The sequence below is a fragment of the Budorcas taxicolor genome, chromosome 1, assembly GCF_023091745.1.
Source record: "Budorcas taxicolor isolate Tak-1 chromosome 1, Takin1.1, whole genome shotgun sequence".
Taxonomy (NCBI): domain Eukaryota; kingdom Metazoa; phylum Chordata; class Mammalia; order Artiodactyla; family Bovidae; genus Budorcas; species Budorcas taxicolor.
In genome coordinates, this window is record NC_068910.1 from 335955 (window position 1) to 349456 (window position 13502).

General features: G+C 58.4%; 1 protein-coding gene across 3 annotated transcripts in view; it reads left to right on the forward strand.

Annotated features, from left to right (window-relative positions):
- Positions 1–13502, forward strand: part of CHCHD6 (coiled-coil-helix-coiled-coil-helix domain containing 6) — a 109052-nt gene that overhangs the window by 10548 nt on the left and 85002 nt on the right. For 2 of the 3 annotated variants that reach the window (XM_052646563.1, XM_052646578.1), the window contains exons 2-4: positions 6772–6880; positions 10114–10231; positions 11632–11776. In XM_052646563.1, the coding sequence (XP_052502523.1) occupies positions 6772–6880; positions 10114–10231; positions 11632–11776 (372 nt within the window). The remainder of the gene's footprint in view (positions 1–6771; positions 6881–10113; positions 10232–11631; positions 11777–13502) is intronic. The other variant, XM_052646571.1, reaches the window with a different exon arrangement.

Here is a 13502-nt window from a genome sequence, read left to right on the forward strand (position 1 = left end):
CCGTGGCTGCCCTCACCGAGCACCCCTGAGGGCCCGCACACGCCTTTGTCTGTTTAGTGGGGTGGGCCAGGCCAGGAGCCTGGCAGGTGGAGGTGCCCACTGCCTGGGCCGGGCTGGTCACATCCCTGTCTTTCAGGGGAGCCCCTGGCACCTGCCGGGTCGAGTTCCTCCCACAGCTGGGAGCTGCCGCCCCTTCCAGACTGTGGGGACACCTCACCCTCCCTCTAGGCTGCCCCGTGCTCTGAGGCCACGGCGCCCCTAGCTCCTTGCCCCAGGTTTGCCACTCGCCGTGGCGTTTTCCCATGGACAGAAACTGCTGGGCTGGACCAAGGACGTGCACACACACTGGTTCTGTGCTCAGTGAGGACGCGCCCTCCCCAGCCGGGGGGTCACTTGCCCCTCACCCGTCGAAGGCTGTGGGATGCATCTGTGTTTACAGGCCAGCAGTTGCCGCCTTCCTGAACCCTTCCAGGCGCTCCCAAGCCTCCATGACGTGGCACCTCCCCGTTTCTGTAGGAACGACGCCCCGCTGTGTGCCGTGCTGTGGGTCACCCCGCTCTGCACCTGTGTCTAGCCGGGTGTGCAGTCTCTTCACCGAGGGCCTTGGGGCTGCCCTGTGTGGCTCAGCGTGTGACTGCCCACACCGTGAGTTACTGCCATGCCACAGATGGGCACACGGAGCAGACAGGGTTCCCTGCCCGAGGCCAGGCAGCTAGGGGTTGCTTGGTTGGCTTCTGACCCAGGCCCATCTGGCCCCGCAGCCCCTGTCCTCGCCCTGCACTGGCCGCTTTGGTGTGCTGGGCCCCATTTCTGGGTGTGGAACAGGAAGCTTCCAGAAGGGGGCAGTGGGTCAGGGCCCCACAACTGGATGTGGGCGGGCTCCTCCTTGCCAGCGCTGCTTGGGGTTGGGCCCTCTGCCCCCTGACCACGCCCAGCTCCCCGTGACCAGCTCCGACAGCACAGTGACTGGTGGGCCTCGGGCACCGAGTCCCCAGACCTGCCTGCTCTGGGGCCTCCGTTCTGGCTCTCTTGGTGCAGGGAGCGCTGCCCAGATGGTGTTTATTCTCGCATGACTACTGTGTGTGTGTCTGTGTATTTGTTGATTAAAAATATTCCTTGCTTTATTTTGCACCAACATTAAAAAATATTACGAATCTCCTTCCACTGAGAAGCTTGCCAATGTTTTCCTTCACCCTTCGCTCACCAGGTGGTGCAGTTTGGTGGGTCCCCCTGGGGGCCTGGGAAGAGGAAACCAGAGCCCATCTCCCCTGTGCGGAGCTCTCCCACCCACCATAGCCTCCCTGCTCCCAGGCTCAGTGGTCTTCAGGTCTTGGTCCTCCTCTCCAGCCTGGTCATCTGGTCTACCTCCTCCTAACAGCTTCCATCAGGCACTCAGACACACTGGGTTTGGTTCCTCTCAGAGGTCTGCACTCATCCCTCTGCTCGGGATGAGATCTTTTTCCCCTGATGCTATAGATGTGAGCCTGGCAGGCCGCCTCATTTCAGGGCAGGGTGTCCCCATGAGTGCTCTCTCCTCTGAGGGGTCTTCCCACCATCCCCACGTGTGCCCGGCCCTGCAGGACTGTATTTTATTCTTTCTCAGCACTCACCACTCACATGCTTCTTGAATTTTAACGACATGTTAGTTTTGAAATGGAGATATCAGATACTATGTGGAAAAACCCACCTCTCACCCTGTTCCACCTGTCAGTCCCTGTCTTAGCCCTCACCCATCCCCGAGGCAGCGCGCCGCCTCCATCCCTGGAGGGCTGCCTGTTCTGCGTGTTTCACACGAGGAGGGTGTACAGTGTGCGGACTCCTCCATTAAGCGGGATGCCCTCAGGTCCCCGTGCTGTGGCCTGTGTGAATCCTTCATCCCCTTTCGTGGCCAATGCTCCGTTATTTCTACTCATCCTTCATGCCAGTTGGTGAGTTTTTCCACCTCTGCCTGTCACGGATGATGCTGATGTGAACACCCGTGGATGGACATGTGAGTTTTTCCCGCCTCTGCCTGTCACGGGTGACGCTGATGTGAACACAGGTGGATGGACATGTGAGTTTTCCGCCTCTGCCTGTCACGGGTGACGCTGATGTGAACACAGGTGGATGGACATGTGAGTTTTTCCCGCCTCTGCCTGTCACGGGTGACACTGATGTGAACACAGGTGGGTGGACATGTGAGTTTTTCCCGCCTCTGCCTGTCACGGGTGACGCTGATGTGAACACCTGTGGATGGACATGTGAGTTTTTCCCGCCTCTGCCTGTCACGGGTGACACTGATGTGAACACAGGTGGATGGACATGTGAGTTTTTCCACCTCTGCCTGTCACGGATGATGCTGATGTGAACACCCGTGGATGGACATGTGAGTTTTTCCCGCCTCTGCCTGTCACAGATGACGCTGATGTGAACACCCGTGGATGGACATGTGAGTTTTTCCCGCCTCTGCCTGTCACGGGTGACACTGATGTGAACACAGGTGGATGGACGTGAGTTTTTCCACCTCTGCCTGTCACAGATGACGCTGATGTGAACACCCGTGGATGGACATGTGAGTTTTTCCCGCCTCTGCCTGTCACGGGTGACACTGATGTGAACACAGGTGGATGGACATGTGAGTTTTTCCACCTCTGCCTGTCACAGATGACGCTGATGTGAACACCCGTGGATGGACATGTGAGTTTTTCCCGCCTCTGCTTGTCACGGATGACGCTGATGTGAACACCTGTGGGTGGACATGTGAGTTTTTCCACCCCTGCCTGTCACGGGTGATGCTGATGTGAACACAAGTTGATGGACATGTGAGTTTCCCACCTCTGCCTGTCACGGATGATGCTGATGTGAGCTCACACGCGGAGATGAGTGTGAGCGTGAGTTTGCATTCTCTTGAGCGGTACCGGAGTGGAGCTGCCAGGCTCAACGGTGACTCTGTGTTAAATTTTCGAGGAACTTGCAGACTGTTTCCGTGGCGATGGCACCGTTTATTTGCCACCAGCAGGGTGTTAGAGTTCTGACTTGTGCGTGTCCTGGCCGACACTTGCTACCACCTGACTTTTTTGATTATGGATATTGTAGTGGGTGTGAAGTGATATCTCCTGTGGTTTGAACTTGCATGTCTCTTTTGAGTAAGGATATTTCATTTGGTTTAAGCCATTTGTGTGTGTTCTTTAAGGACATGATCTTTCAGATTCACTGCCTGTTTTTTAATTCGATTATTTTTCTTTGTATCGTTGAGTTGTAGGAGTTCTTTTTATATTCTAGGTACATATCCTTGTCAGATATATGATTTGCAAATTCTGTGTATTGTCCCTGAACTTGCTTCATTGTGTCCTTTGAAAAACAGAATGCTTTAATTTGATGAGGTTCAGTACATTTGTTTTCTCTTTGACTGCTCCTGCTGTCAGTGTCCTGTCTGCAAAATCACTGCCAAAGCTAAGGTCATAAAGATTTACCCCTCCAGTTTCTTCTGAGAGTTACATTGTCTTAACTGCTGTGTTTTGGTCTCCAATCCCTTTGGAGTCAGGTTTGGTATATGGTGTGAGGTGGGGGTCTAACTTCATCCTGGTGCACCTGGGTGGCTAGGTGTCCGAGCACCATCTGTTAACAAGACTTCTTTACCCGTTAAGTGGTCTTGGCACCTTGTCCATCAGTCAAGCTGAGATCCGTAGGTTTCTTTCTGGACTCTCAGTCCTCTTCCACTGCTGTGCTCACTCGGCCTTCTCTTGTCCCGGAGTCATCAATTAGCTGTTTGATTAAATACCAGATGGGCTCAATTATTATTATCTTAATTTTAGCTGCTAAAAAAATGTTCATGGTAAAAAACGGCAGCACAAAAGTGCCAGAAGGGACGGTCCTGGCCCACGTGCTCCTGCCCAGGTGTAGGGTGCGCCGCAGGAGCGTGTGAGGTGCGCGTGAGCGGTGCGCACACTGGAGGGCGTGGGTGTGTCTGCCTCCAGCTGTGAATCTGCTTTACGAAGTCGAGATCGCGGGACGTCCTCTGACGCTGACAGGCACGGGCCTTGCCTGCCTTTCTCGATGGTTCTGTGATGTCTCACGGGAAGCACGCCGTGGTTTCTCCAGCCACTGCCTGTCCTGCACGCACATGTTGTGTCCTCTTCCTGTGCGGGTCCAGCGCCTCTGTGCACGCGGGGAGCACTTTCGTCTCCCAGGCCCCTGAGGCGGAGCTGCTGCCGTGCGCTCCACCCTCAGGTCCTCTTTTCAACACGTCCCTCCCCGTGCTCTGTGATGCCACGCCTGTACTGGGCCCTCAGCAAAGTGGCTCAGCACTCTCAGGGGCTGTCACTCGGGCCTCTCCCCTCGCGGGCTGCTTCGCTTAGTCACTGTTTCACGACCCTCTGGCCTGCCTCACTTCCTCCGTGGAGGGAAGCCTTGATGGTCCGGTGGTCATGGGGGAACCAGGGTGGATGAATCAGGCTGTGCTCGATTTTCTGCTGTGAGTGTGGCCCTGGGGGCGCTGGGAGGGGCTGAGAATTGGCCCCTGCCCGCGGGGTATTTGCAGACCTTTGGACGAGGCTGGTAGGATACGAGGCACTTCCCCAGAGTGCACCCATGGCAGCAAGTAATGGAGCCGGCAAAGGGGCTGGGAACCCCCAGGGAGTCAGACTTTGGAGGCCAGTGGGGTTGGATTACAGAGCTTCCACAGGACTGGGGAAGCAGAGAGACAGACTCCTGGAGGGCACAGAAAGGACCTTGTGCACACCAGGGTCCAGGAGAAGGAGCAGCGTCCCCACAAGAGACTGATCCAGACTTGCTGTGAGTGTCTCCTGCGGAGGCGTGGGGTCGACAGAGGCCTGCCGTGGGGTCGGGGTCCCTGGATACACTGGGTGCAGGTCCTGTGAAGGAGGCCGCCATCACTGCCCTTGCCCCTGCCAGGGTTTGTCCTCAGGCCAAACAACAGAGAGGGAACAGCCCCGCCCATCAACAGAAAACTGGATTAAAGGTTTACTGAGCATGGCCCTGCCCATCAGAACAAGAGCCAGATCAGATTCCCCAATGGGAATCAGTCGACTCTCCCAATGGGAAGCTTCTACAAGCCTCTTATCCATCAGAAGGCAGACAGAATGAAAACCACCATCACAGAAAACTAACCAAACTGATCACATGGACCACAGCCTTGTCTAACTCAGTGAAACTATGAGCCATGCCGTGTGGGGCCACCCAAGACGGACAGGCCATGGTGGAGAGAGTTCTGACCAAACGTCCACTGGAGAAGGGAATGGCAAACCACTTCAGCGTTCTTGCCTTGAAAACCCCTGAACAGCATGAAAAGGCAAAAAGATAGGACACTGAAAGATGAACTCCCCAGGCCAGTAGGTGCCCAATATGCTACTGGAGAAGAGTGAAGAAATAGCTCCAGAAAGAATGAAGAGACGGAGCCAAAGCAAAAACGACGCCCAGTTGTGGGTATGACTGGTGATGGAAGTGAAGTCCGATGCTGTAAAGAACAATATTGCATAGGAACCTGGAATGTTAGGCCCATAGATCAAGGTAAATTGCAAGTGGTTAAATAAGAAGTGGCAAGAGTGAGTTTTGACATTTTAGGGATCAGTGAATGAAAATGGACCAGAATGGGCTAATTTAATTCAGATGACCGCTATATCTACTACTGTGGGCAAGAATCCCTTAGAAGAAATGGAGTAGTTCTCATAGTCAGCAAAAGAGTCCGAAATGCAGTACTTGGGTGCAATCTCAAAAATGACAGAATGTTCGTTTCCAAGGAAAACCATTCAATATCACAGTAATCCAAGTCTATGACCCGACCCGTAATGCTGAAGAAGCTGAAGCTGAATGGTTCTGTGATGACCTACAAGACCTTCTAGAACTAACACCAAAAAAGATGTCCTTTTCATTATAGGGGACGGGAATGCAAAAGTAGGAAGTCAAGAAACACCTGGAGTAACAGGCAAATTTGGCCTTGAAGTACAGAATGAAGCCAGGCAAAGGCTAATAGAGTTTTGCCAAGAGAACGCGCTGGTCACAGCCAACACCCGCTTCCAACAACATGAGTAGACTCTATATGTGGTCATCACCAGATGGTCAACACCGAAATCAGATTGATTATATTCTTTGCAGCTGAACATGGAGAAGCTCAATCCCGTCAGCAAAAACAAGACCAGGAGCTGACTGTGGCTCAACTCATAAACTCCTTATTGCCAAATTCAAACTTAAGTTGAAGAAAGTAGAGAAAACCACAAGACCATTCAGGTATGACCTAAATCAGTGGAGTGGGAGCTGCTGCTGCTGCTAAGTCACTTCAGTCGTGTCCGACTCTCTGTGACCCTATGGACTGCAGCCCACCAGGCTCCTCCGTCCATGGGATTTTCCAGGCGAGAGTGCTGGAGTGGGGCGCCATTGCCTTCTCTCTGGAGTGGGAGAGAAGGTCCTTAGCTTGGTGCTGTCCGTGCCAGGACCCTGGGTGCCCCCAGGGAAGGGGGGGAGGGGCAGAGGCAGAGATGTGCACCTGTTCGGGGTGGGGCGCGGGCGTCAGGGCAGGGGCAAGCGGGGAGCTCAGGGTGCCCTGAGTGTGGGGCCAGTGGGTGCAGCCGGGAAGCCAGCCCGAGGAGCCCAGACCTGGGGTGGCATTTGCTGGTGGGTGCCGGGCCTGCACGAGTGGTTCTGCGTGGAATTCAGTGTATTATGGGAGTTGGTCTTGAGGAAGTGGTCTGCTCAGAAATTCGGGGTGTGGGTGAGGGGCGTCTTCACTTCCCCAGGGTTCTGTAATCTAACCGTTCCCCTCAATCCTTACCACAGCTGTCTGAAAACGTGGTTAACCGCATGAAGGAGCCCGGCCAGCCGTCCAGAGTCGGGCCGCTGGCCCCTCCAGCTGCTGCCCTTGGCTCCTCCGGAGGCCGGGAGAAAGGTAGGCCAGGGTGGCGGGTCTGGGCAGGGGTTGGGTGGAGAGTTCCTCCTGGAGACAGCGCCCAGAGCCCTGGCTGGTGCCTGCGGGAAGCACCGCCCAGGAGCAAGGGACCGACGCGGGGCGCACTCCCGTCTAGGGACGGCAGTATCTGCAGAGCCTCCTTGACCAGCACTGAGTCTAGGGCAGAGTCCCCGCTGTGCCAGCCTCTCTGCACAGGAGGAGGCAGTGATGGGGTGGCCTTGGTGTCATCCTTGCAGCTCTGGGGTCCTGGCCCTGGGGTCCTGGGATGGTGGTGCTGGGCTCTGGGAGGGTCTGAGTGTGGGACCCCACAGGGTACAGTGTCCCGTGCCTGTGGGACACCGGCGCTCATCAGGGCCCAGCGGCACAGAGCAGAGGGCTCGTTACTTGGGGGCTCCAGGGAGCCGGCGCGGGAGCGGGACTTTGCGGCTCGGCCCTTCGGGTGGGGGGCCGGGCTCAGGTGTGGCGCAGCTGCACCAGTCTCAAGACCACGTGTGGTTTCCTGTCTGGAGTGTGCGGCGCAGGGACGGGGCCTGGGCTGCTGGCCGGGCCTCGTGACACCCCGTCCCCTGCACTGTTTGCCTTGGGGCTCCTGACACGCCTTAGGGACTCCCTGCCGGTCCAGTGGCTGGGACGCCGAGCTTCCACTGCACGGGACGTGGGTTCAGTCCCTAGTTGAGGAACTAAGATCTGGCAAGCCATGCTAAACGACCGGAAAAGGAAACTGCGCGGTTTTGGATTAACGGAGTGTTTCGATGTCTGACGATGAGTGAGTGTTGGCTTTCGGAGGCTGGAGGACCGTCAGTGTGGATGGGCTGATCTTAGGGCTTTTTTTATTGTATATTGTAAGGTTTTTATTTATTTGGCTGCACCAGGTCTTGGCCGCAGCCCGTGAGATCTTCCTTGGGTCGTGCGGGATCTTTCCTTGCTGTGCATGGCCTCTATGCTTGTGGTGCGCAGGCCCAGTAGTCGTGGCATCTGGGATCTTAGTTCCCCAACCGGAAATTGAACCTGTGTTCCTTGCATTGCAAGGTGGATTCTTAACCCCTGCACTGCCTGGGGAGTCCCTGCTTTTACTTTCAAAAGCAGTGTTTGCTTTTACTCTACTGATAAAGAAAGTTAAAAGAAGTTAAAATTAAACTTCTTTAATTTTCCTTTTTAATTTATATAAATTTATAATTTATAAAATTTTTTATAATTTTTAAAATAAATTTTCTTACTTTAATTTTTCTAAGTAGAAAAAGAAGTTAAAATTAAACCCTTAAGTCACACCATACCCCAAGTGCATGTCAGGAAGTCAGAGATGAAAGTATAATGAAGAAACTTTAAATAAAGAAGGGTGGGAAACATGACTGTAAAATTAGAGACAATTTAGAAAAAATGAGAGAATGAGTGACAGACTGGGGAGTATGAGCCGTGCTCACCTGCCAAGGGCCGAGGAGCCCTCTGACGGCCGCAGGGACACGTGCACAGACGGTCGCATCCGTGACGAGGCCCAGCCCCTCGGACAGTCGGCTCACTCATGCCGACCCCAGCGGCAGGGCCGGCAGGGTGCCATGGAACGTGGCCGTGGGGGGCTGGCCACGGGCTCTGCAGAGGGGGCGCACATTACTTTTGTAGTTGTGAGAAAGGAAAACTACGTGGAAAGCAAAAGCGTGATCAATCTTACGTCAGGAGAGCTGTGGGAAGCCAGTCGCTAAGTCCAGGGAGCCTCCGTCAGGCCCACACCGGGCAGCGGCGCCTCCTGCACGCTCCTGGCGAGGCCCTCCAGTGCGCCTGCCTGGCCTTCTGGAGAGGGGTGTGCCCAGCGAGGCCCGGGGCCTGCCCGGGCCCCCAGCCTCTGCGGTTGGCAGCTGTGAAGGGCCTGGGAGCGGCAACCCCCACCTTCCTCCCAAAGCCTGGCTCTCCTGCCGAGTCTCCTGCGGCCCACCTGGCCAGGCGTGGACACCTGTGAGGGGGCGGAGACGCTGGCCAAGGTCTCCGCCGTGTGGGGGCACTGAAGCTGGGGCCGCGGGGGGACAGAGCCGCGCTGTCGCCGCGTGCTGGAGGAGGACAGTGAGTGGGTTTGCCTGGAGACCCCCGGGTTCTTGCTGCAGGAAGGAAGGCTTCCCGTGACAGCCTGAAGCACCGTCACACTCGAGGTGACGCCGGTGGAAAGGTGCACAGACTTCCTTCCCGGGGGCGCTGGCCACGCTCAGGTCAGAGCCCTGGAGAAGGGGCCCAGGAGATGCAGGCCGCACCCCCGCTGACCTCTCAGCGTGGAGACGGGGAGCTCCCCTTGGCTGGCTGGCCTCTTGGGGAGGGTGCCTGGGTTCCAGCAGCTGAGAGGTCGGAGGGGGGCGTCTGTCACTGCGCTCAGGCGTCCACCCTGCCCAGCCACCCTGCCATCCTGTCTGTGCAGGGTGCAGGCCAGGGGCCTTCAGGGCACCACCCTCCTGACAGCAGGGCAAGGCCGTGTTCTGTGTTGGCCCAGGGCACGTCCACCCAGGGGCATCCCCCAGGGCCTCTCCTGGGTGACCACCGTGACCACGTCCATCCATAGGCTCCCTCCCGGGCCCCCTTCAGGGTGACCACCATGACCACGTCCATCCCGGGGCATCCCCCCCGGGCCCTCCCCTGGGTGACCACCGTGACCACGTCCATCCACAGGCCCCCTCCCGGGCCCCCTTCAGGGTGACCACCAAGATCACGTCCATCCCGGGGCATACCCCCCTGGCCCTCCCCTGGGTGACCACCATGACCATGTCCATCCGGGGGCGTCCTCCCGGCCCCTCTCCAGGGTGACCACCAAGACCACGTCCATCCCGGGTCATCCTCTTGGGCCCTCCCCTGGGTGACCACCATGACCACGTTCATCCGGGAGCATCCTCCCAAGTCCTCTCCAGGGTGACCACTATGACAACATCCATCCAGGGGGCGTCCTCCCGGGCCCTCCTCTGGGGTGACCACCATGACTGTGTCCATCCAGGGGCATCCCCGCGAGCCCTCCCCTGGGTGACCACCATGACCACGTCCATCCCGGGGCATCCTCCCGGGCCCTCCCCTGGGTGACCACCATGACCACGTCCATCTCGGGGGCGCCCTCCCGGGCCCTCTCCTGGGTGACCACCATGACTGTGTCCACCCAGGGGTGTCCCCCCGGGCCCTCTCCGAGTGATGCTGAGCCTCCCTCTGTCCGTGGGTTGCTGCTGACTTTTTCTTGTCCACCCCTGCAGACTCGAAACCACCCAGGCCGGACTGCAGCAGTGGCCGGGGGCCTCCGCGGGTACAGGTGGACCCCCTTGAGAGGTATGCTGAGGAGCCACTTGCCCCGGGCCACGCCTTCCTCACCAGGTGCCGTCTCCTCGCCCAGAGGCCGGGGGTCTGGTACCTCACGTTGTCTTACGTTGGTGGGATGCCCGGCCTGCGGTTTAGGTGCCACTGGTCCTCGTGTGATGAGAGGAGACTCCGGATGGGGGAGGTTAGGGCTCTGTGGCCTTGCGGGTGTGTGCAGCCGTGTTTGGAGGAGCTCGCTCATGGCCTGGCTCCAGGTGTGGGTGCCTCCCCAGCACAGGCCTTAGCCTGGCGAGCGCCCTGGCCTGGGCAGGGCTGGCAGACAGCGCGGAGGCCCTGGGCACACCGTGTCTCCAGGCCTCAGGGTCCCCGGGGCTGGTGTGGGGTCCTTGCAGTGTGGCTCAGCGAGCCCTCAGCTGGTACTGAGGGGCTCGTCTGCAGCCGTGAGGCTGTGCCTCTAATGGACGCAGGCAGCTACCCTTGGGGGGCGGGGGGCCTGGGTCATCCCTGCTGGGCAGTCCCCTCTTCAGATCAGCGCAGCCACATCCATCCTGTGATCTCAGAAGGACCCACCTTCTGAGAGCGCCCAGTCCCTAATCCCCAGAGGCCTCCAAGCAATTGACCAGAATTTAAAAAAAAATTCTTTTAAGCATTTTAAAAAACGTTCAAGTAACACGTGCTAATGGAAGGCTTAGGATATGTATGAAGTGAAAAAGCCACCCATAGATTCATCAGCCCATATTAACATTTTGGACTATCTCTTTCAAATGTCTTTTTTCCTCCAGTTTAGACTTAAGTTTTTCAAAGTCGTGTAAAATTTTGTTATCTTGCTCTTTTTACCCAGCCTTCTAATTACCTTGCATCTGCCATACCTGCCTTGGGAGCGTTGTTACTGCTGAAGGCACCGCATCTGGTCCTCGGTCTTGGGGCCGTAATGCGGCAGAGAGTGGCTTTCAAGGCCTCATGCCCGCCGTGCCCCCCGGGCCGACTTGCTGCAGCCTTTTTCACTCTGAGTTGTTTACCCCCTGATAAAGAGCACTTCTAAGACCTTCTCCGCTGCTTTTTTCTTTCTCTCGGAGGATTTTACTAGGGAGACTAGAAACAGGTCCAAGGGGAGGGACACGTTCAGGATGGAGAGCTGAACACTGAGAACCAAGGCTGCTGCTCCTGACCCTGCAGCCCTGGGGTGAGGCGGGGAGGTGGGCTGTCCCCTGCCTGTCTCCAAAGGGGCCTCGGGTGGTGGGGTTGGACCCCTGCCCTGTGGATCTCTCATCGGGCACTGGGTCTCTGGGTCCTCAGCCAGCTGAGGACGTGTGGCAGTGTCCCCCCAGCCCCCGGGGACCGTCACTGGGGCCTGACCCTCCCTGGCGGCCGCGGCGTCCCGTCGGCCCTCACGTGCCCGCCCCAGCAGCTGCGTGAGCCGCGCCTGCATCTGCGTCTCCATCTCTCCTCTGGCCCAGGTGCGACTGGGAGCAGGCTGTGCTCCAGGACGAGCTGGTCCGTGTGGCCACAGCAGACAGGCAGGCAGCTGCGAAGCCCCGGAGCGTGACGCTGCGGCGCGGGGAGGGCGGTGTGGACCAGGAGCAGCAGCGGTTGGCCCAGCGGGTGAGTGCGGGTCCCCAGGCGGCCCTCCTGGCTCCGTTGGCCCAGGGAGCAGAGGCAGAGCCCTGGATCTGCATCGGTCTGAGGCCACGGCTTCTCCTCTGTGGGGAGGGTGTCTTTCTAGGGACTGGGAGCCGGGGTTCCATAGCTGGGGCTTTGTCACAGTGGAGGCAGGCGGGGGCGGGGCAGCCCAATAGCCAGGTGGGAAGGGGCTGGCCAGGACACACAGGGTTCGTCAGTTTGGACGGAGCAGAAACGTTGACCCCAGGGATGGAGACCTGGTGAGCACTGCAGCCTGCCGCTGTGGACTCGCACCTGGGCTGTGGGCATCACAGCACGAGGGGTTCACAGCTTCCCTCCTGCACTGGCCCCAGGCGTCCCCAGAGGAGACCCCCACAGGGGGGGCCCCCGCCTCCAGCGTAGGCGTGGGTTTCTTTCCATGCAGGGGAGCTTTAGAGTGAAGACTCCCCTGGACGTCTGGGTGGATGGGGCCCTCTGCCAGTGCGCAGAGCCCACGGGGCCCGAGGCCATCTTCTCCGCGGGCACCCCTGACTCCTGTGAGGCCCCGCTCTCCACTGGTCACAGTCCGCTTCCCAGCGCAGCTGGAGGCCCCGCTCCCTGTGGGAGCTTACTGCTTCCTGTTGCATGTCCCTAGGTGGGATTCCGGTGGCTGCTTTCCCTGCTCCGGTCCAGACGGTCTGGGTGCAGGGCCCAGGGTAGCCAGTCATGCCCCACCGGGGATGTGCAGTGCTGGGGCGTGGGGGCCGGCCTGGGGCTTCCACAGCATCAGGGGCGCCGACCAGGGGAAGCGCCTCTGGGAGGCTGTGTGGCTGCCGCCTCCCGCACCTCTGGGTGCCTGGGCTTCGGCTGGAGGTCAGGCAGTGGCTTGGCCTGAGCAGATGCAGAGAGGCGCCGTCAGAGCCCCAGCGGAGCTCCCGCGGAGGGGAGCGAGGCTGCAGCACCTGCAGGTGGCCCTGTGTTCGCAGCTGCTTCAGTGGAGGTGGTGCCAGAGTGTATGCTGAGGGTTTAGGCAGGAGGGGAAGGGTGGGAGCAGAACCTGAGCTGGGCAGAGGGCTTTCTTTCCTTCCCGGGGTCCTTGCAGGGGGGACGGGGAGCCTGGGTCCTGGCTGGGCCCTTCTCCTCCCTGCCTCCTGGCCCTGAGGGCCCCGCCTGGAGGGTCCCTGTCCAGGGTGCTGAGTGTCGTGGGCATCCAGCGTGCTCGTTGCACTGGCTTCTGCAGCGTGGCTGTTTAGTCCTCTTCTGCATGAGAGAATGGTTGGGCTCGTTATTGGGGAAAGTTCACAAAGCTAATGACAAGGAGAGGGAATCATGTCTGTAACCTGCTTCTGAGGGCCAGGTTGTGCGCAGGGCCACCGCAGTGAGCTGCAGCGCGTGGATGCGTGGTCCCCCTGCGTGCGTGTTCCCGAACCCACCTTCATGTACCTGAAGCACAGCGAGGTGGAACAAATGGGAACATTGGAGTTGGGAGCAGAGAGAGGCTTATTGCAGGGAGGGCGGAACAAGGGGACAGTGGCTCAGCTTCTCCCCACCCGTAGCTCCTGGGAGGGTTTCAGGAGAGCATTTTTAAAGGCCAGGTTGGGTGGGGGTGGGTGGGGAGTCGCAGAGTCTTTGATCAACTGGTGCACAGTTCTTTGACTGACTGATGGTGAGGTCACAGGCAGAGCCACGAGGGGTGAACATCCCCAGTCTTTCGGGCTCCTGGGTGGTG